Source organism: Terrapene carolina, unplaced genomic scaffold (assembly GCF_002925995.2).
Source record: "Terrapene carolina triunguis isolate 2854851 unplaced genomic scaffold, T_m_triunguis-2.0 Scaffold66, whole genome shotgun sequence".
In the NCBI taxonomy this organism is placed as follows: domain Eukaryota; kingdom Metazoa; phylum Chordata; order Testudines; family Emydidae; genus Terrapene; species Terrapene triunguis.
This window is the reverse complement of record NW_020664417.1, coordinates 56,068,829-56,092,597: the sequence shown is the minus strand read 5'-3', so window position 1 is coordinate 56,092,597 and position 23,769 is coordinate 56,068,829. Positions and strand designations below refer to the sequence as shown.

General features: G+C 43.1%; 1 protein-coding gene across 1 annotated transcript in view; it reads right to left on the bottom strand.

Annotated features, from left to right (window-relative positions):
• Positions 1-15,899, bottom strand: part of NFXL1 (nuclear transcription factor, X-box binding like 1) — a 92,130-nt gene extending 76,231 nt beyond the window's left edge. Inside the window, exons 1-4 of the mRNA XM_024211701.1 lie at positions 15,713-15,899; positions 12,721-12,888; positions 11,143-11,252; positions 7,997-8,130 (exon numbers count right to left, since the gene is read on the bottom strand). Coding sequence (XP_024067469.1) covers positions 7,997-8,130; positions 11,143-11,252; positions 12,721-12,888; positions 15,713-15,899 — 599 coding nt within the window. The remainder of the gene's footprint in view (positions 1-7,996; positions 8,131-11,142; positions 11,253-12,720; positions 12,889-15,712) is intronic.
• Positions 15,900-23,769: the final 7,870 nt, after the last annotated feature.

Sequence of the window (23,769 nt, the reverse complement as noted above, 5' to 3'; positions counted from 1 at the left end):
GACTGGAAAAGGGCAAATATAGTGCCTGTCTATAAAAAGGGAAATATGGACAACCCGGGGAATTACAGACCAGTCAGCTTAACTTCTGTATGTGGAAAGATAATGGAGCAAATAATTAAGAAATCAACTTGCAAACACTGGAAGATAATGAGGTGATAAGTAACAGTCAGCATGGATTTGTCAAGAACAAATGGTGTCAAACCAACCCATTAGCTTTCTTTGACAGGGTAACAAGCCTTGTGGATAGTAGGGAAGCCATAGATGTGGTATATCTTGACTTTAGTAAGGCTTTTGATATGGTCTTGCATGACCTTCTCATAAATAAACTACAGAAATACAACCTAGATGGAGCTACTATAAGGTGGGTGCATAACTGGTTGGAAAATCATTCCCAGAGAGTAGTTATTAGTGGAAGGGCATAACAAGTGGGGTCCCACAGGGATCAGTTCTGGGTATCGTTCTGTTCAATATCTTCATCAATGATTTAGATAATGGCATAGAGAGTACACTTATAAAGTTTGCGGACGATACCAAGCTGGGAGGGGTTGCAACGGCTTTGGAGGATAGGATTAAAATTCAAAATGATCTGGACAAACTGGAGAAATGGTCTGAAGTAAACAGGATGAAATTCAATAAGGACAAATGCAAAGTACTCCATTTAGGAAGGAACAATCAGTTGCACACATACAAAATGGGAAATGACTGCCTAGGAAGGAGTACTGCAGAAAGGGATCTGGTGGTCATAGTGGATCACAAGCTAAATATGAGTCAACAGTGTAATGGGCTTAAATTGTAGCAAGGGAGGTTTAGGTTGGACATTAGGAAAAACTTCCTAATTGTCAGAAGTGGTTAAGTACTGGAATAAATTGCCTAGGGAGGTTGTGGAATCTCCATCATTGGGGATTTTTAAAAGCAGGTTGGACAAACACCTGTCAAGGATGGTCTAGACAATACTTAATCCTGCCTTGAGTGCAGTGGAATGGACTAGATGACCTCTCAAGTCCCGTCCCGTTTTATGTTTCTATGATTCTATATTATATGATTCTCACATAGTTATGATGCATTTTAGGCAAGATAAGTCATGTGAGACATCACTGGAAAGGTTATGATTTCCTGAATATTATCATCCTATTTGTATGCATGTATAATTTTTGTATCTGAAGTTATGAATATTGACTATGTCTCTGCATTTCAAATGATGTTACACCTGGGGAACTCCCACTAGACAAGATGCTTTCAGTCTAGACAGAGGGTGGGGAATGGCCCATTAGGAAAGGCCTTAGGAGAAGCTTATCTCACACCTACGGAGCCTTCCTGAGAACACTAGAGACAGCCTCCGAGTAATGGCTGCTAGGACTCTGCAAGGACATGTAATGAGACCACATCTCTAGACTCCATCTTGGGATGTCAGTGTTTTTCCACAGACCAGCCTGGGAACCATCCTATGCAAAAGCTATATAAGGGAGGGAGTGACATCATCTGGGGTTCTTCACTGCCCACATAAGACGACTCCTGGAAATACCTGAGGAACAAAGACTGAACTGAGGGAAGTGCTGGAGCCAGACTAAAGGGATTTTTAGCTTGTGAATGGAACACCTGGGGATTCCAAGCTGTAAGCAAGTGCAACTTGCCTCCTAGGAATCTGCAGCCTGCTTGTATCATCTCTTAGGGTGAGAATCTGCTTTTCATATCCAATCTATTTAGTATATTAAGCTTAGTTTGTGTTTTTTGTTTATTGGCTACAAAATCAGCTTTGATCTGTTTGCTATCCCTTATAATCAATTAAAATTAGGGCTGTTGATTAATCGCAGCTAGCTCACGCGATTAATTAAAAAAAAATTAATTGCGATTAATCGCAGTTTTAATCGCACTGTTAAACAATAGTATACCAATTGAAATTTATTAAATATTTTGGATGTTTTTCTACATTCATATATATTGAATTCTGTGTTATAATTGAAATCAAAGTGTATATTATTATTACAAATATTTCCACTGTAGAAATGATAAACAAAAGATAGTGTCTTTCAATTCACCTCATACAAGTACTATAGTGCAATCTGTCACGAAAGTGCAACTTACAAATGTAGAAATTATTTTGTTACCTAACTGCACTCAAAACCAAAACAATGTAAAACTTCAGAGCCTACAAGTCCACTCAGGCCTTGGCTACACTTGCAAGTTGCAGCACTGTAAAGCTGCCCCCAGCGCTGTAACTCACTCCCCGTCCACACTGGCAAAGCATTTGCAGCGCTGTATCTCCGTGATTGCAGCACTGCATGTACTCCACATCCCTGATAGGAATAGCGTGTATTGTGCTGCTGCTGCAGCGCCAGTGTGGCCGCTCAATGTGCTGTGACTGGCCTCCAGAAGTATTCGACAGTATCCCACAATGCCTGTTCTAGCCACTCTGGTCATCAGTTCAAACTCTCTTGTCCTAGCCTCATGTAACCAACCATGTGACCCACCCTTTACATTCCCCGGAAATTTTAAAAATCCTCTTCCTGTTTGCTCAGCCCGGAGTGGAGTGGAGTGCTATCAGCGAATCCTTCCAGGTAACCATGACTCCATGCGCCAAGCGAGCCCCAGCATGGAGCAATGGCGAGTTGCTGGACCTCATCAGTGTTTGGGGGGAGGAAGCTGTCCAGTCCCAGCTGCGCTCCAGCTGTAGGAATTACGATACCTTCCGGAAGGTATCAAAGGACATGATGGAAAGGGGCCATGACCGGGACGCCCTGCAGTGCAGGATTAAAGTGAAGGAGCTGCGGAGTGCCTGACGCAAAGCCCGCGACGCAAACGGCCGCTCGGTTGTTCCCCCCGCGACCTGCCGATTCTATAAAGGATGCGATACTTGGGGTTAACCCCACCTCCACTCCGAGCACCACCATGGACACTTCAGAGCTGGTGCGGGGGGAGGAGGAGGAGGAAAACGGGAGTGAGGGTGGTGGGCCGGATGAAGACACCCTGGAATCCTTGGAGCCATGCAGCCAGGAGCTCTTCTCGAGCCAGGAGGAAGGTAGCCAGTCGCAGCGGCCGGTACTTGGTGGAGGACAAACAGAAGAGCAGGTACCCGGTAAGCGGGTTTTTTTGGGGGAAGGAATTTTTTCGGTGCGGGCTCTTTGGGAGAGGAGGGTTAGGCATGCATGCCTAGATGTGGAATAGTGCATTGATGTGGTTTATCACATCGCGGTAATCGGCCTCGGTAATCTCCTCGAATGTCTCATCCAGAATGTGTGCAATGCGCTTGCGCAGGTTTATCGGGAGAGCCACCGTGGTCCTTGTCCCAGCCAGGCTAACGTGTCCGCGTCACTGTGCCGTGAGGGGCGGGGGGGGCCATTGCTGCACACAGGCAAGCTGCATATGGGCCAGGGCAGAAGCCGCATTGCAGTAGAAGACCCTCCCTTGCTTCCCAGGTCACCCTCAGCAGCGAGATATCGTCCAGGACCAACTCCTGTGGAAAATGTTGGGACAATGTTCAGTGTAGGTGCCCCCTGAAGCTGTTGGCTCTCCCCAAGGCACAGAAACCCAGAGGACAGTGCAGCCCTGAAACAAACAATCCCCCTTACTCACCATTTTGAGGCTCCCGTGGGATGTGTGCTCTGTTTCGGACAGGAGAATTATGCTATTGTGTAGACCCTGTGTGTTTCCTACTCCTTAAGTGCAGGGGGAATCATTACTCTGTCTGGTATAAACAATGCTGCCTCTGTTAAATGTTGCATTTTGCCGATACAGCTGCATCAACCTTGAGACCTCAGCCGTCCCTCTTATCGCCTGCTCAGAGACTGCAAAGACTCAGGAAGAGACCGCAAAAAAGCAAAGACGGCATACTACAAGAAGTGATGCGGCAATCTATTAAAGAAAATGAGAAAGCACAGAACTGGAGGGAGAGAGAAAGCAGGATCTGCCAGGAAAACGCAGCGCACCGGCGGCAAAGCACGGAGCACCGGCAGCAAAGCACGGATCGGCTCATAAGCATCCTGGAGCGCCAAGCAGATGCTATCCAGGAGCTCGTAGCCATGCAGAAGGAGCAGTACCACAAGCGCAAACGCCCCCCCCCCACAGCCCTTGTCCCAAAACTCTTTCCGTTGTGCCCCACTGCCACCTCCAACCCACTTTCCCCAACTTCTGTGTTCTTCACACCACCAGCTGCCTCCAACACTAGTATCTTCACCACCCAGCCCTGAAAACCACGACCCTTACCCTCTGAACTCAACCTCCATCACCATGCAGTATAGCTATCCTGAAGTGCAGCACTCACTGCATAGCACACCAGACAGGACATACGCGAATCTGTGATTGTACTGTTCCCCACTCCACCCCCTTGTTTCTTTTCAATAAATGGATTTTTTGGCTTTGAAAACATTCTTTATTATTGCATTGCATAAAGTAAAAGACTCCTTAGCCCAGGAAATAAACAGGCACTGCAAGTCTGCTTAGCAAACACTGATTCCTAAAGATTCGAACTACTGCACTTCACTCCCATGTAGGGCACCAGATATCACTGCTGGTTTTCAGCCTCAAATTGCTCCCTCAAGGCATCCCTAATTCTTGCAGCCCCGGGCTGCGGCCCTGTAATAGCCCTGCTCTCTGGCTGTGCAAATTCAGCCTCCAGGTGTTCAACCTCGGAGGTCCATGCCTGAGTGAAGCTTTCACCCTTCCCTTCACAAATATTATGGAGGGCACAGCACGTGGATATAACCGCAGGGATGCTGTTTTCGGCCAAGTCCAGCTTCCCATACGGAGATCGCCAGCGGCCCTTTAAACGTCCAAAGGCGCACTCCACAGTCATTCGGCACCGGCTCAGCCTGTAGTTGAACCGTTCCTTGCTGCTGTCAAGCCTCCCTGTGTAGGGTTTCATGAGCCATGGCATTAACGGTAAGCGGGATCTCCAAAGATCACAATGGGCATTTCGACTTCCCCTACCGTGATCTTCCGCTCTAGGAAAAAAGTTCGAAGTGTTCCGAAAGATGCGTGCGTCATGCACCTTTCCGGGCTAGCCTGTGTTAATGTCAATGAAATGCCCACGGTGATCCACAAGCGCCTGGAGAACCATAGAGAAATACCCCTTCCGATTAACGTACTTGGATCCTAGGTGGGGTGGTACCAGAATAGGAATGTGCATCCCATCTATCGCCCCTCCACAGTTAGGGAACCCCATTTGTGCAAAGCCATCCACTATTTCCTGCACGTTACCCAGAGTCACGGTTCTTCTGAGTAGGATGCGATTAATGGCCCTGCAAACTTGCATCAACACGATTTCAACGGTCAAGTTTCCCACTCCAAACTGGTTTGCGACCGACCGGTAGCTATCTGGAGTTGCTAGCTTCCAGATTGCAATAGCCACCCGCTTCTCCACTGGCAGGGTAGCTCTCAATCTCGAGTCCTTGCGCCGCAGGGTGGGGGCGAGCTCCTCACACAGTCCCATGAAAGTGGCTTTTCTCAGCCGAAAGTTCTGCAGCCACTGCTCATCATCAAAGACTTTCATGACGATGTGATCCCACCACTCGGTGGGTGTTTCCCGAGCCCAAAAGCGGAGTGCCACGGTACGGAGCATGTCCGTGAACGCCACAAGCAATTTCGTGTCGTACGCGTTACACGGCTCGATAGCATCATCGGACTCCTCACTCTCACCGTCACTTTGGATCTTAAGGAATAGTTCGACAGCCAAACGTGACGTGCTGGCAAGATAAGTCAGCATACGCCTCAGCAGTTCGGGCTCCATTTCCCGCAGACAACGGATCGTGCTGCACAGAAACCGTTGAAAGATGGCCCCAAAGGTGGACAGGATTTCTGGGATGCAAAGCGATGCATCAGGAGGTGTTGGGACAGGACCCAGAATGCCCCGCCTCCCCACCCCCTTCCCACGGCGCCAGAATGGGAAGAGGTGCTCTGTGGGATAGCTGCCCATAATGCACCGCCCCAATGGTGCAGCAAATGCTGCAAATGTGGCCACAACAGTGCGCTGGGCAGCTGTCAGTGTGGACAGACTGCAGCGCTTTCCCTACTCAGCTGTACGAAGTCAGGTTTAACTCACAGCGCTGTACATCTGCAAGTGTACCCAAGGCCTCAGTCCTACTTCTTGTTCAGCCAATCTCCAAGACAAACAAGTTTGTTTACATTTAAAGGAGATAATGCAGCGCTCTTATTTACAATGTCACCAAAAAGTGAGAACAGGCATTTGCATGGCACTTTTATAGCCGGCATTGCAAGGTATTTACGTGCCAGATATGCTATGCCTCTTCATGCTTCGGCCACTATTCCGGAGGACATGCTTCCATGCTGATGACGCTCATTAAAAAAATAATGCATTAATTAAATTTGTGACTGAACTCCTTGGGGGGGAGAATTGTCTGTCCTCTGCTCTGTTTTACCCACATTCTGCCATATAGATCATGTTATAGCAGTCTCGAATAATGACCCAGCACATGTTCGTTTTAAGAACACTTTCGCTGCAGATTTGACAAAACGCAAAGAAGGTACCAATGTGAGATTTCCAAAGATAGCTAGAGCACTCGACCCAAGGTTTAAGAATTTGAAGTGCCTTCCAAATCAGAGGGACGAGGTGTGGCACATGCTTTCAAAAGTCTTTAAAGAGCAACAGTCTGATACAGAAACTACAGAACCTGAACCACCCAAAAAATACCCAACAACAACAATCAACCTTCTGCTGGTGGCATCTGACTCAGATAATGAAAATGAACATGCGTCAGTCTGCACTACTTTGGATTGTTATTGAGCAGAACCCATCATCAGCATGGATGCATGTCCCCGGGAATGGTGGTTGAAGCATGAAAGGACATATGAATCTTTACCGCATCTGGCATGTAGCCTGCATCGCAAGATATTTACAACAGTGCCATGAGAATGCCTGTTCTCACTTTCACCTGGCATAGTAAACAAGAAGCAGGCAGCATTATCTCCTGCAAATGTAAACAAACTTGTGTGTCTGAGCAATTGGCTAAGCAAGAAGCAGGACTGAGTGGACTTTCAGGCTCTATTTGTTTTGGTTTTGAATGCAGGTTTTTTGTACAGAATTCTACATTTTTAAGTTCAAGTTTCTTGATAAAGAGATTGAACTACAGTACTTGTATTAGGTGAATTGAAAAATACTATTTCTTTTGCTTTTTACAGTGCAAATACTAGTCATCAAAAATATAAAGTGAGTACAGTACACTTTGTATTTTGTGTTGTAATTGAAATCTATATTTGAAAATGTAGGAAACATCCAAAAATATTTAAATAAATGGTATTCTATTATCTTTTGATCACAATTTTTTTAATCGCTTAAGATCTCTTTAGTAGTTAAACTTATTTTTGCTTTATCTAAACCAATGTGTGGAAATCATAACTCAAGGGCAAAAGCCTGTTGCATATTCCTCTCCACATTGAGGGAGGGAGCAAGTTTTATGAGCTTCCACTGTACGGTTCCCTGTGCAGCGCAAAATGGTACAATTTTGGGTTTATACTCCAGAGTGGGTGTGTGCCTGAGAAGCTGATAGTTGCCCTAGCTGTAGCCTTCCCATGCAAGGGCTGGTCAAAGAGCCTTGTTTAACTGGAGCTGGGTGTGCCCCTACCTGTATGTATGCAGGTGAAAGTGCAGGCTGGAGAGGGCTTTGCAGCTTGTCACAGCAATACAGTGCAAAAGGGAGCCCAGGCTGGTGGGTCGGGAGGGCTCAGTGGTACACCAGTTCCAGATGGCACTCCAGGGGGGGAACCCATCAAAAACACATTTTAACCGAGGGTAAAACATGAGATCTGTACAACAGTCAAGTTACTGTATTCACATGTTGAAGTTTCAATGCAGTGATTTCTTTTTTTATGCTTCCTAAACACAAACTGTGCCAGTGTGAACTTCAAACAAATTCATAGAACAATGTGAAAGCAAGTATGAAGTGCACGTTTTCCAGTTACAAGTATTGTTACTTTTTAAAGTGACTCCAGTTCTCACTTAGTCCTCAAGCAAGGCATCTTTGTAAATGTAACATGAAAAGCTTACCAAGGCCATGGATAATCTTTCTTCCCAAAATCATCATCTGTCAAGGGAGAAGATATAAGAAAAAGGCTATCCTTAGCCCACTTTTGGATGCACGGCATGTGAAATATACAGAAACATCCAGAACAGCTCCAGACCTAAAAGATAAACATAAAAGAAATGACTAGCACCTATTAAGCTTGCTTCTGATGAAATGAATGAAAAAAACCTAGTGTCTAAAAGGGATACCAACTTTAAATCTGTTCAATTAAAAGAGGAGGTAAAACTAGTTTCATATACTACATGTATTCCTGTATTCACCTGCCAATTTTGAGGATTTTACTACTACAGCTTCATACTGCTGTAAATGTTGTTCTCTCTTCTATTGCTGTGTAAGATTTTCCTGTTGCTTATGTGGGCATAATTACACAAAAGAAATACTGAAACATTTTTTCCCCTCTCTAATCTTAGGTGTTATATGCAACAACAAGAAGTCAAAGATTCATGTAGAAGTGTCAATTTTAATGTAGTGTCCCTTTTAAAGGGGGTACTTTCATAATTGACAAAGTTAAAAAAACAAGTAATTTATTGTGGCCAGTCTCCTTCTGTGCTCCCCTTGCCATTACTGAAGTTTTGTGTTCTTGGTCCTGGCTGTATTTCTTTGCTGATCCTGAAGCGAAGTCATAATCGTATGCTCAGTACATCAGCCTGTGGCTGAGAATCAAGTGAAATAGAACAAATGCAGCTTTATGATTTCACAACAAGGTGAAATAGAAGGTGAGTTGGGAAGGAACATACTCTTTGTCTAAAAGAGATAACTGGAAACCTGCAAACAGGATAAAAACAGTTATGAAAACACCTCAAGGGTGAATTTGTACTGTCAGTCTTATATTTGAAAGATTACGATGAAAATTATCTCAAAGCAATATTATAAGCAAATATCTATAAAAATACACCCAATTTAGGGGCAATCTCCACAGCATAGATGTGAATCAGGGTCTGTGTACATACATAAGTATGTATGCGTGTAAATCTTGTGCACTGCACAAGGAACGCAAGACTGTACACAGCTATGTCACAACCCTTTAAGTTAAAATGTTCTTGTTTGCAAGTTTATAGTCTAACTTATGATGTGATAGCCCATCGCAGAAAGTCTCCCAGTCCAGGTCAACAGACTCAGGCTCGCACTACCGTGCTAAAAAACAAAAAAACCCACCGTGTACGCAGCGCTTTGATGTCATGGTTTAGGCTGGAACTCTAGGTCTGAAGTCTACCCCATACCCAGGACTCAGAGCCTAAGCTGCAACAGTATTTTTAGCACGGTAACATGAGCCATACAAACCTGACTCTGTCATCCCAGAATGGGAGGCTCACTGCCATGATCTCTGTAGACACCCTTAAAAGGTTCAGTGTGTTGCAGGAACTAGACATAATGGGGTAAGTGAAACAGCTGAAGATTTAAGTCTGAATTTCCCTTTTCTCTGGATTTACCCTTGGACATTTTAAAATGGAAGCAAGTTGTTTTACGTTTAGCCTGTGAAAGGCAAGAGAGAAAACATTTCCAATCTTCTGACTCAAAGTCAAAAGTGTGTTACCCCAGACCCACTAAGAAAGTTACTAATAGCTCAATAGCTAATTTCCAAAACTAACATTTATAAACAGTTGAGAGGTTTACTATATTTGAATTAAAATACTCAATGGAAAAAAACTGTTAAGGATACAAGATGAGTAACAATGTGTTGATTTAAAAAACAAAACAACTTTCATTCAAGCTTCCAAATGATTTTAGGTCTACTGGTAAGTGATGTCAACTGTCACAGGACAAATCAAATTACAAAACCACAAAAACACAGACCTTGACACATTAAAAATGTATTTCATTTGTAAGAACCAAAAGGTCTAATATAAAAAAAAAATCACATACCATGTGTTGTACGAGGCTTCTGTGAACAAGTTATGGTCATCAGTTTTATTAGGTACATATAACAACTATCCACCATTAAAAAAAGTAAAGTTTTTCTGCACACTCCCTCTTTTGCAGCAAGATTTGTTATTGCAAACCAAGGGCATAGCCAGTCTGTTTCCCCTTACAATATTTACTACAGTGAAGTATGATGGGCCCCAATCATGTTCCTATTGAATTAAATGGCATTTTTCCACTGACTTCAGGGGGCGTAAGCTTTGGCTTGAGATATGTTGGGTCATGGAAAAATGTGGCTACACGAAATAAAAAAAATGTGTGTGGGGGGGTGGTCATTTTGGCTATATTTATTCAACCATGCAGATCTCAATACCCAGACAAGCAAAATCCCACATTTTTCTTTCACTGTACCTTACTGACCCATTCTGCAATACTGTACCTTAATTTTGGTTCCCCTTACTATATGATCCAACTGTAATACTCCCCTATTGCTGATTGTAACAATATCTTAACCAAGATTCAACAATTGTATCCTTTTGAAGTGTAGATCCTACTGCTGCTACTTTTTGTATCTGTGACTTTCTAAAATTTGATCCTTATATTTAGGCTTAGAAGGACTACGTTTTTATTGATAAATCTCAAGTCAGTGTTGCTGTATACACACAAACCAATGAAAAAATATTTCCCTAGATAATCAAAATTTACAAATTTAAGAAAAGTACCTGCTGAAAACTTTTAAAGCTATTTATTTTTTATGTTTTGACATATTGACAATGTGTATTTTAACAGTTATAAAGCTTTACCTATTTGAATCTCAATGGTATTAACTAAATGTCTGACTCCCCTCCCCTAATTTCCTACAACTGTGAAAATTTAAATAGTTAAAAATAAAAATATAATTTTGATGGATAATAAAAATAAAATTATGTCAAGCTTACTTATACTGTACCATGACCACAGGTTTGACAGGAACCTCACAGAACAAAAACCAAAATTCAATACTACGATTTCAAGTTATGTATGCACAAGCTTTGATACTGCACAAACATGACAGTTAGCTGAAAAGTAAACTATAATTTTTATGTAGTATTTAGCACTCCTAGAACTTTCATATTAATCCTCAATACTCCAGTAAATCAGGCAAGTGTTCATATTTAAATATTTAACATTTGCTTGATAAGTATTAATAAAAAGCAATTTAGCTGGTTAATACCTTGAAGACTTATAAAATACCATGTAAAATACTTACAGCTTGGTTTCTCTTAACTGAAGCAATGCAAATCAAGCATGTCAAAGCCCCAGACTGAAATGCTTCATTCACATATTGTCTTGTACGTTCTAGTTCACTTGCATCTCCATCTTTAATACACAAAAAACAAAGTCTTCTTGTAAAACCATCAACAGTGTTTGATCCTCTATTTATATCTCTGAGCATTCAAAGATAAGCACTCACATTTAAAGATAATCAAGTGTTCATTTGTGCAGCATTATTTCCAAGCACAAGTCAAAGAAAATGTCATGTTACCATTTCATTGAGCTTAGAAGAGGAAAGAAAAAAAAAAAACCACACTAATCAAGATTGCAAGTCTGTCCACCCAATTGGGTATAAATAGTCAACAGGTGCCCAGGGATTTAGTTAGTTTCATTTCATTTCCATTCTTGGGACCGAATGGCTAAATCCTGCAGCCCTCCTCCTCACCTGTATCTCACCAGATCACTTCTTCCCCCCATCAAGTGGTGGCAAGTATACAAAAGTTGCTACTCCCAGCTCCACACACCAACTTCTGCCTCAGATAGTACACCTCCCACTCCCCAGCTCCTACCTATCCATGCCCTACTAGTCCAAACACAGCCCTGCCTGACCAGTTCTGCCCTGTTATTCCGGTCATCCCCTCTCCTTCAATTTTCAGGACCTCGTCCATCACCACCATCCCACTTCCCTTGCCCCACCAAATAAAACAAAAATGTAGGCATGAAAGAACTGAAGAACAGAAAAGGTCCAGATGCTATGTTTCCCATGCATGGGACTAGGTTACCCAAGTTGCAGGACTATAACAATTCAGCATAAGAAGTTGGGATACATGTAGGCATTTATTCTCTCTCCAAAAACAATACAAACCAATGAAAAACCACACAACTCTGAAGCCTTATTTTGCAAACCTGAGACTTTTCTTCCCCATTTACCTAATCAGCCAGCCTCTCTCCTGAACTGTCTGGCCTGCTGTATAAATTGCATATACAATTGTGATAAAGTGCTAGCAGCAGCATCCTAATCAATTGCTGCAGCACGAAGACTGCTGCAAGCTCAGCTGTGAACAATTAAACACTTTCCATTGTGGGATTATGAGCACCTGGGTGGTAATATGGGCTAACGATAGCATTGGGAGGATATAAATAGAAGGAACAGGAAACAAGGGTGAGCTCAGAAGGGAAGCTCAGAGTGTGAGCTGTACTAAGGAGGGAAGCTATACTGAAAGCTTCTGCTACACAATACCTACATGATGTTCTGTGCATTAAAAGAAAGCAGAGGAATAAAAGATACATGTCATGAAAGGAAAACAGCCTGGGAGTGTTTGTAACTGTGAGGTGACAGAAAGTCTAGATAGCACAGCACACCAAGTAGTGACAGAGATACCCTGTGACAAATCTTCTACCAATCTTGAACACCACAGAAAATGAAGTACTTAAAGTCATATGTTAAGAACATTACAATATCAGAATAAATTATCTACCTCTAATTATCAAAGCTTTTAAATATAAGATGATAGTGCAATGGTGCCAATCTTTTTATGCTACAAACAGAAGTCAATATATTAAAATATTTTACCAGTTTGATTAGTATAAGTTGTGAATGTTTTGGCCAATATTTTTCCATGTTTTCCTTCAATATCTTCATCTTCTTCAGAAGAGGAACTAAACTGGTCTTCAACAAATTTTTTTGCTGCCGCTTGATTAGCCTTCTTAATTTCATCAAATTTCTTCTGAGAAGATAGTTCTGTATAAAAATACATTAATTTTAATGCCATATTAAATTCTGCAGATTCCACTGTCCTTTTCTAGTTTTTTTTTTAAATGTAGTGTTCTCAATAACTATTCTCTCCTTACAGACAGTTCAGCATTTTAGTGTTTCTAATGCAGCACAAGTAAACATGACTTTAAAAAAAAAAAAAATACTGTGCATCAGCATGAATGTTAACAGTTTTGGGAGTAGTTAATTGCATCTGATGGACCAGTATCACTATTTCAAAAGAAATATTAATCTAACCAAACAGACATGTCCTATAAAAGTATGCTGGCTAGACAGTACATACTGCTGCTCTAACTAAAGGCTATTAAAAACAGTATTCCTTTTCGTTGGGTCAGGCACATAAAATTTCACTATTTTTGTGAATAGTTTGCAATAGTGCATCTGCGCTATTTTGCAGAAACTTTGGAGGTACATTTAACCGTTTTGATTACTCTTACAATTGTGACTTTTGGGGCTCTCTCACCTGTTCAGTGCTTCGCTACTGCAGTAATGGAGCCATGCCACCACTTCATTTGACAGCATTAAGTAGCCTCCACATTGTCATTTTAACAGATAATTTCTGACTATTGAGTATGATATAGAGGGAGACTGGATCTGCAGCTGGGACTCTACTGCAAAGTCTCACTTCCTTCCTTTGGAGAGAGACTAATGGTCTTGATAAATGCAATCTTGCCCCACTTATAGTCATTCAGAATGCTACTGCAAAGATAATTTTCCTAACCCATTTCTTTAACCATGTCACCTCTTTGTCTTTGCATCTCTCTACTGGCTCAACCTTTTTTATTGCAAAGAAACTACTGCCTTCATTTTCAAAGCCCGTCACAACCTATCCCTCCCTACATATCCCTTATTCAGTATCAAAAGGTTGATTCTTAACTATGATCAACCGATGATACCAGTCTCCATCAGGCACTGGTTAAATTTTCAAACAAGAACTTCCATGCTTTCCCCTCTGAGGGGCTTCACACTTGGGAGGATGTCCTCATCAGTGTTCCCTCTAATTTTTCCCAAGCATGTGCGGAATGAATTTTGTTATGTGCACCAATATGGAAGTGATGTATGACATCACCTCCATATTGGTGCACATAACAAAAATCATGTGGTGGGGCCAAGGGGTTCAGAGTGTGGGAGGGGGGCTCAGGGCTGGGGCAGAGGGTTGGGGTGCGGAAGGATGAGGGCTCCAGCTGGAGGTGTGGGCTCTGGGGTGGGGCTAGGGATGAGGAGTTTGGGGTGCAGGCTGGCCAGGACTACAGTGGGGAGAGAGGACCTCCCCCACCCCGCTCTCTCTTCCCGCCGCAGCAGGTCCGTTCTGGGGCCAGCGGGGAGAGGCGCCTCTCCCTGCCACGGCAAGTCCATGCTGGGGGGGAGGCACCTCTCCCCATGGCAGCCCTGAACACCTGCGTGGGGCTTAATAGGCAGCTGCGTGGCCACGCAGCTTAGAGGGAACTTAGGTCCCCATAACTATCTGCAAAGCTACCTCATATCCACTGTCATAACTCTCATCTGACATGATGCATACAAAAAGCTTGGTAATGGTTAGGCTGCTGATACATTGAGCCCACTGCCCATCCTGTCAACCAATACTGTTTCACTGTTCGTATGTACTCCCTCAACTGTCTGTATCCATCTGTTATCCCTTAACTTATATTTAAATTGTAATCTCTTTGGGGCAGGGACCATCTTTCTGTTGTTTGTACAGCACCTAGTACAATGGAATCCTAGTCCATGACTAGGGCTCCCAAGCACTTCAATAATATAAATGAATACGAATAAAATCACAACTTGTTAAGAGTCCAACAGAGGGTAGTAGCCATAAGATCAGATACTATAGAATTAGAGATGCAAAAACTTCTTAGGCCATTCATTTCATTCCCATGCCAAGTGCAAGTTTGTTCCCTACAACGTATTTATAAGTGCTTTAAAACTAGACTTAGCAGAAGTCTTCCTTGCTTTCCTTGAGAGACTATGCCATGACCCAACTCAGCTCACTGTAAATAAAGAGGAGCTTACTAATAAAGAGAAGATGGGTGAGGTAATGTGTTTTATTGGACTAATTTCTATTGATGGAAGGGACAACCTTTTGAGATTCACAGAGCTTTTATTCAGGTCTGGAGAAAGTAACCAGAGTGTCACAGCTAAATACAAGGTAAAACAGACTGTTAAGCATAAGGGGTTAAATACTTATTTATAAACTTTTCCATGGCCCTCATCAACATAGCAGCTCAGTATTTCACAAACAGCAAATGTATATCCACAATACTCCTGTGAGATACTGATAACCTCCATTTTACACACAGGAAATGGTGGCAGAAACTAGGGGCTAGAATATGGGGCCCTTGCCCACACTGAGGAGCACAGCACTTATTCACATGAGCAGCCCCACCAAAGTCAAAACCAGACTTCACATAAGATATTGCAGCCATCGTTTGGAACAATCGCTACTAGGGTGCACACTGTGATCCCTGCACAGAAACGTGGGAAATCAACAGCGCCACTCAGGGGAGCGGGGGCTCACCAGCGTGGGCAAGGCAGAGACACCCTGGCACAGCTGGGAATTAATTCAGGCCTCCCGACCCGCAGTCCTGTGCTGTCGGGTACCTCTGGCTTGCGTGGCTGGGGCTTCAGGCCTGCTAACGAAGCCCCTCTGCGTTGGCCCCGACCTGCCCATGCTGCTGTCCTAGAAGCTGGGGCCGCCAGCGGCTCAGGGCGCCCGTGGAGCCTGCCGGAGAGCCCAGCCCAGCCCAGCCCGGCCTCCGCCTGCCCCGGCTGGGCCGCCCCGGGGGATACTCACCACTGGCTCCCAGGGAGCTGCTGCCGGTGAGCGAGATACAGGCAGTGCCCCCTCCGCTCCCCCGGCCGGGCCCGGGCCGGGCGGCGCCGCCGCTAGCTCCCCCGCGGGCACAGAGCCCGTTCCCGGCCTGGCCGCCGGCCCGGGCTCGGCCCCTGCCCCGGCCGGCCTGGCGCCACGCCGCCTCCATCCCGCCAGCCAAGCGAGAGAGGCGCCGAGCAGCCCCCTTCTCCGCCCGGCTCCCGAACTCGCCCGCCAGCCAGCCAGCGGCGCAGCTACCCGGGCAGCGTCAGCAGCGGGAGACTAGCCCCGCCCCTTCGACTCGAGGCTCCGCCCCTTCCGCCCGCCCCGGCTGAACCGCCCCCCAGCTCCCGGGCCGCCGGCCGGCCCGAGCGTGCTCCGCCCACTTCTTTAATGCTGCCCCCATAGAGGCTACACGGGAGGCGTTTCAGACAGGGAGGAAGGCAAGAGAAATGATCACAGCTCTGGGGCCTGGTTCTGTTTACTCATCTTTTATTGCGTTGCACGTAGCAAGGTCAACTGTAACTTAACAGTGTTGCGGTGTTTTTGTTCGTGTTATTTAATAAATAATTGAGTCCAAACTACACTTTGCAAAATAATGTTCCAATTATATTGATATTTAATATCGTTCCTTTTTTATTGCTCATTTAGCTGCTAGTTTGCAAAATTCAGTCATTCATAATAGGTCTCTGAATTAGTGCAAATTAGCAGGCACTATTACATTGTTTTAATTACACTTTATAAACTAAACTTCATAAGACCTCTTGTAATTAGGATCAAGGAATGTTAGAACTCGGTGTGCATAGTGTATAATATTCATTTGTTTTTGTTGTTCTGAACTTACTTTAGGTTATGACTAACAAAGGGCATAGCTACACTTGCAGATGTAGGGCGCTGTGAGTTAAACCTGCCTTCATAGAGCACAGTAGGGAAAGCACTGCGGTCTGTCCACACTGACAGCTTCAAGTGCACTGGCGAGGCCACATTTGCAGCACTTGCAACGGCATTGGGAGTGGTGCATTATGGGCAGCTATCCCAGCATGCAAGTGACTGCAATGTGCTTTTCAAATGGGGGGGTGGAGTGTGACAGGGAGTGTGTTGTGTGTATGTGGGGGGAGAGAGAGTGGGTTTTTGTGGTGCTGAGAGTATGTCAGCATGCTGTCTTGTAAGTTCAGACCCCCTTCTCCCCTCCACCGCCTCTCACTCACTCAAAGCAAACAGTAAATGTTTGCTTTTTCTCGGAGCTGATAAGCAGCCAGCTTCTCTGAAACGGAGCTTTGAAAGGGCATTTCTGCATTCCTGCAGCCGATTTCACAACAGTGACAAGAGTGGCTACTTGACTTAAGGGGATTATGGGATGTTTCTAGAGGCTGATCACAGCGCAGTAACGCAACACCTCGTTCACACTGGCGCCGCGGCGCTCCAGCGAGGGCGCAGCAAACGTTATTCTACTTGCCGAGGTGGAGTACCAGCAGCGCTGTAGCTGCAGATTCAGAGCGTTCTACATGCCTTGCCAGTGTGGATGGGGAGTGAGCTAGGGCGCCCGGGGCTGCTTTATTGCGCTGTAACTCGCAAGTGTAGCCAAGGCCAAAGGATCATCTTGTAAAGAGGCCTGACTGGATTCTTGTTTTTAGTTTTCTACAACCAGCAAAATACATGTATAACCTCTTGGCAAGTAAATAGTAGATGTCTTTGGTTGGTAAGCGTGCTTGTATCTTCAGAGCTAATGTGTATTTACTTTTCTAATGCTGACTTTTTCTTGAAAGAAATTCCCTCATAAAGATATTACAGTAGAACCCCAGAGTTACGAACACCAGAGTTATAAACTGACTGGTCAACCGCACACCTCATCTGGAACCAGAAGTACGCAATCAGGTAGCAGCAAAGACAACAGAAATAAAGCAAAGATCGTACAGTACTGTGTTAAATGTAAACTACTAAAAAAACAGGGAAAGTTTAAAAAAAGGATTTGACAAGGTAAGGAAACTGTTTCTGTGCTTGTTTCATTTAAATTAAGATGGTTAAAAGCAGCATTTTTCTTCTGCATAGTAGAGTTTCAAAGCTGTATAAACATTGGAATGAACAACCATAATGTTTTGTTCAGAGTTACGAACAACCTCCATTCCCGAGGTGTTTGTAACTCTGAGTTCTGCTGTACATATATATATTGTTAATTCTTGTTGAGGCAATAAATGCACCCTTATCTATAAAGAGAGTAAGTTGGGGGAAGAGCATTGCTGTTTGGAGGTTTTTTTATGTCTGTTTGGAAGGATTGTTAAAATAGGAATGACCCAAATTTAAATATGAAAATTCGTTATGATTTTTTAATCCTCTTCAGACAGGATTATATTAATGCAAACGAAGAACCTTTAAGTTTGTGCCCACAGCCTCTACACAGGGGAGTTACAGCACAGCACTCTGGTGCTCACTGCTATTCACACCCTCATAGCTTGAACTGCGGGGCTGTGTAGACATGCCCCAAGTCTCCATGTAGATAAGCCCTATAAGTAAAAGAATGAAAACTACTTACTGGAATAATTCAGGACATATGTGAAGAGGACAGAAAAAAAAAATCTTAAGTGTCAGGCCAGTAAGTCAGGGTGTTCTGAGTTATGGCTAGAAAAGAAGGGCTATACTGAACTGTTACGTTTAAACAGAGTAGATTACAATCTAGATAGAAACCCTGTACACAGTGCAGTCTTTGTCAGTTATAGTAAAGGAACTGGAAGAATTTTTAACCCAGGACAGAAAATCTTAAATAAAATTTGAAATAAAATGTAATTGTCTATAATGTCACTTAAGTATATACAATTTTTCATTATTTTAGATGTTTTACCTCTTTAATTCCACCTGGCTTTGGTTTGAACATGTTATTTAATAAATAATTAGTCTATTGTGAGATTAAAATATCAACCACTATCCATACTCAGCAACTTCACTATAAGAATGTCTCAGAAGATTTTTACTTCACAAAACAGGAATTGAAGAATATGTTTGTAATCGATGGGATTTACTTCAATGACAAGTTCTTAAAAGTTGTTGCAATACTGTAGATATTTATTTCATACACCATAGATTTAATCTATTAAATACACAAGACTTCCTAACCATATTTTAATACATTTATGACTGACAGTTGCTTCACTCTTAATGATAAATTCTGGAGATGAGAATTCTGAAACAAAACACTCCAGTTTTGCGGGGTTCTTTGAAATCCAAACCCACATTTGAATATAGTGGGATCTGTATCTAGAATGGACCAAACTAGAACCCAAATTGCTAAGTCCTGATCCTGCAAATACTGAAGCTTGTTCACAACTTGACTCATCTACAAAGTCCAATTGACTTCAGCAGAACTACTCACGGAAGTAGTGTTATGCATACACTTAAAATTTTTCAGAATTGAGGGATTTAGGATGTTCAGAAAATACAGCATGATTTACAAGAGCTACAGTGTCTTTAACATGAAACTTAAAACATTTTAAAAAATGTTGACAGATAAACAATGTGGAAGAATTTTAATATGATTGGGGTGTATACATAACCCCTACATTTTTATTTCAAAGTACTTACTTTGTCAGAAGAAAACTTAAACATAGTTTTATTTTAGCAAATACATGCTTGTTAAAGTTAAAAAATTCAATATTTTACATTAGAAAACTTCTATCTGTCTGAAATACACCAGCATATGATTTGGTGTTTCTATTAGAAATGCAGCATTTTGTTTCGCATTCAGTGATTTTTGGTTCAAGATTTCTATTGTCAAGAAAATTTGTTCACGTAACAACAGTGGCATCTAGTGGTCATTACTGATGTCACAGCCTGATGGGCCAATTAAAACAATCCAAAAATTGTGGTTATGACAATAGATCAGGGCTGGCCCACAACATTTTGGCACCTGAGGCGGGGAGCTCAAATGACGCCCCCATGTCCCCCTCAACACTGTCTCTAGTGCCCTGCATTGCTGGTGTAGGTCTTCTTCAGGTATAGTGAGGAGTTTTGGAATATCATACAACATCTCAAATATACTGCTGTGTTCCTTGAGCTGCATGAAACGTTCTTCAACTGACTGTATTGCCCAATCTAGCACCTGGTTAAAGAATTCAACGTTGAATTGTTGTTTGGGGTCTCTTACAGGATTATCCCGTGCCTCGTAATCAAAATGTCTTGTTCTTCGGTGGCTCTTGTATTCTTGAATGGGTGGGAAAATAGCTTCAGTGTGAAGTTCCTCTGCCAACTTCTGTGCACTCTTCAGAACATTTTGAAATCTCTCATCTGACCGGTAAGACTGTAGGTATGACTTTGCTTTGTCTGGTTGTTCCATGGCTCTAGATATATCAAGGTCAACACCTGGGAGTCTCTTGCTTACAACATTTATTTCAAACAGTATGTCATGCCACAACACTAAGCCACACAGAAATTTGAAGTTACGTATGTTTCTGGTGATTCCATTTCCCTCTGCCACTGTTCTCCCACGTACAGTTCCTATCATAGTATTATCCTCCATAATGGCAACTATGGCATCATCTATCTTCCCACTTTGGTGTTTGATAGGCTTTATCGCCTCCACTCGACTTTCCCATCATGTGGCACTCAGTGATTTCAATGTCAGAGAGGATGTTCCTAGATGTTGCTTCAAAAATTGCCATCGATGAGTTGATGCAGAGAAAAATACATAGATGCTTTGAATTACATTAAAAAATTCAGCACCCTCACTAGAAGCTGATGCTGTATCACTGACCACCAAGTTCAATGAATGAGAACTGCATGGCACAAAAAAAGCTCAAGGGTTTAACTCTTGGATCCGGATCTGCACTCCTCTGTTCTTTCCTCTCATGTTGGCACCATTATTGTAGCCCTGACCTCTCATGTCAGCTTTCGCAATTCCTGTATCTTCCAGCTTTTTAAGAAGCACATTTGTTATACCAGCTCCTGTAGTATCAGCAATGTCAATACATTCTAGAAAATGCTCTCTGACAGTCACCACTGCAGGGACATTTTCACTAGGTTCTGATGTTATTACAAAACGCACCATTAAAGTCATTTGTTCCGTATGGCTGATGTCAGGTATGCAGTCCAGAATAACAGAGTAATATCTTGCTGACTTCAGAACTGCCACAATCTTCTGTTTGACTTTTGTTGCCAGTAACTGTATAATCTCATTATGAATTGTTTTTCCAAGGTAGTAGTGTGTGTACATTTCTTGGGTTGTGACTTTTCTTAGATGCTCCTGGAGTACAGGATCAAACTCAGCCATCAGCTCCACAATTTTAAGGAAGTTTCCATTGTTTGGCACTACAGCTGATCTGAAGTGCCACGCAGTGCTAGGTTTTGAGTAGCAAGCATTCTCACAATGGCAATGAGTCTTTTCAGAACATTTTGCCAGTAAAGAGACTCTGGTGCAATCTTCTTTTGATGCTGATCATCTATGGTGGCCTTTAACCTTAGTCTCATCTCAAGCTCTTTCCACCTATGGAATGCTCTCTGGTGATTTGCTGCCTTCTCATGGCACGCCAAATTTCTAGCCAGATTTTTCCAGTCCTTTGTTCCTGTAGAACCCAATGTGGCTGGAACATTAGACTGGAAGAGTTTGCAACAAAAACAGTATGCAGCATTCTGGGTTTTTGAGTACATAAGCCATGGCCTCTCCACTTTGTCACCATTGGGGATTTCACGACAGTAACGTGTTGGATGGAAACTTCTATATTTATTGTCTTTGGGAAACATGCAGTTTTTCACTTGCTGTGACCCATGCAGTACACGGAAGTCCCTCAGACTACTGCTCAAGTGGGTCCATAGTCCTGGATCATCTAGACTTAAGGAACTAAACTCAGCAGCAGCTGTTTCTTGCGCCTCCACCACACTCTTCTCTAATCTACACTTTTCTTCAGGAATGTACATGGTTACATCCATTTGAGATGGAGATATGGATGCTGCAGTAGTTGCCAGGTCACCTGCACTCTGACTAACTGGAAGATCAGGCATCTCCTCACCACTCACATCCTCACTGGGGCCGGAAGGCTCACCGTAAACATTTGTTTCTATGTATCTCAGGAGAGCTCCTTCCTGCTTAGATAGAAAAGCTTCCTTTGTTTTCTTTCTTTTTCTGAATGCTGCCCCAGAGGGGCGTTTTCTTCTTTCACTCATGACTGCTGTTCTGTGCCAGCTATAGTGGCTCTCAACACTCAATTGAAGGGGACAGATAAGCAGGCTGGTAGCTGGGCCTGAGAGAGGGAAGATATCAGCATCTTAAGGGCCTAACTGGCTCCTACTACTTCAGGTGACTGCCTGTTCTCCTCAAGTGGGTTCAGGGAAGCAGCAGGAAACAGGAAGCTCCCTGAGAAGCTGGTGTTAATCAGTCCAGGCTCCTGGGGGTGCTAGAGAGGTACATAAGAGGCTGCTCCTCCTCTCTCTCCCTGCAGCTCCTGCTGCTTTCTGTTATTCCCTCTCACCTTTTCTCCTGCCTGCCTGTTATGTCTCTTGTGCCCTCCTTCCTCCAGCACAGCACTCCACCATCTCTGTGCATCTAGAGCAGAGAGAATACATATGCACCAGCAGCAGACACAATTTTCTACACTCTGGGTCCTAGTAGCGCCCCCGGTCCCCGAGTCTGGCACCTGAGGCGGCCGCCTCAGTTTGCCTCATGGTAAGGCCAGCCCTGCGATAGATGTCCACTTTTCTTCACTAAAACACATCAACACCATAACAGTGATATCTGGCAGTTGCTTCATGTTACTACCACTGAACCACAAATTGCCCTACTGTAGGTAACATCTCATACCCTTCTTCAAATTGTGAGTTTTGTTAATTAGACTCTTAGAGTAAGCCATTCAAGGCAGGGATAATCTGTTTCTGAAATGCTTGTACAGTGCCTAGCAAAATAGGACTTGGTCCTGTAAGTGCTGCAGCAATATAAATAATAAACTACATAATATTACTTTACTATAGGGTTTTTTTAAGGTTGCCAAGCCAAGCACTAAGAAGTTAGGAAATGCCAAAATTAAGGTTGGTGAGATAATATCTTTTATTGGACCAACTTCTGTTGGTGGAAGAGACAAACTTTCAGGCTTCACAGAGCTTCTTTTCAGGTCTGCAAAAGATAACCAGAGTGTCACAGCTAAATACATGGTGGGACAGCATGTTAATTAACACCTCTGCATTCATAGGACCAAACAAGGGTTAGTGGGTGACAATTATTGTAATGAGCTATAAAATTACGGTGTCTTTGTTCAGACTATGATTTTTAGTGTCCAGCAAAGTTATGAATTTAAGTTCCCAGACATGTCTTTTGAAGGAGTTGTGCAGGTTTCCTTTGAGGACGAGGACTAATAGGTCAGAGATGAAGTGATCGCTTTGTGAAAAGTGTTTGCCCATGGGTGATATGTTATTTTTGTCTTTTATCATTTTTTCTATGAGTTCATTTGAGAATGTAGTAATTGTCTGATTTCACCCACACAGTTGTTTTTGGGGCATTTGATGCACTGGATGAGGTCCACCACAGGTTGTTATAGGCATGTATAGGCCCAGGGATCTTGAAAGGTGTGTTGTGGGAGGTATTGATCATTGTAGCTGTGGAAATATGTCTTCGGGTTTTACATCTATTGTACATCTACTGGCAGGGTGTGGTGCCCCTTTGAGTTGGTGTGTCCTGGTCTGTGGGGAGCTTGCTTCTGACAATGAGGTTGGTGAGGTTAGGGGCTTGTTTAAAGGCCATATTACATTTATAGTATAACCACAGTTATGAACACTAGAGTTACAAACTGACCAGTTAACCACACACCTCCACTGGAACCAGAAATACACAATCAGGCAGCAGCAGAGACCAAAAAAAAAAAGGCAAATACAGTACTGTGTTAAACATAAACTACTGAAAAATAAAGGGAAAGCAGCATTTTTCTTCTGCATAGTTAAGTTTCAAAGCTGTATTGAGTCAATGATCAGTTGTAAACTTTGGAATGAACAACCATAATGTTTTGTTCAGAGTTAGGAACATTTCAGAGTTATGAACAACCTCCATTCCCAAGGTGTTCGTAACTCTG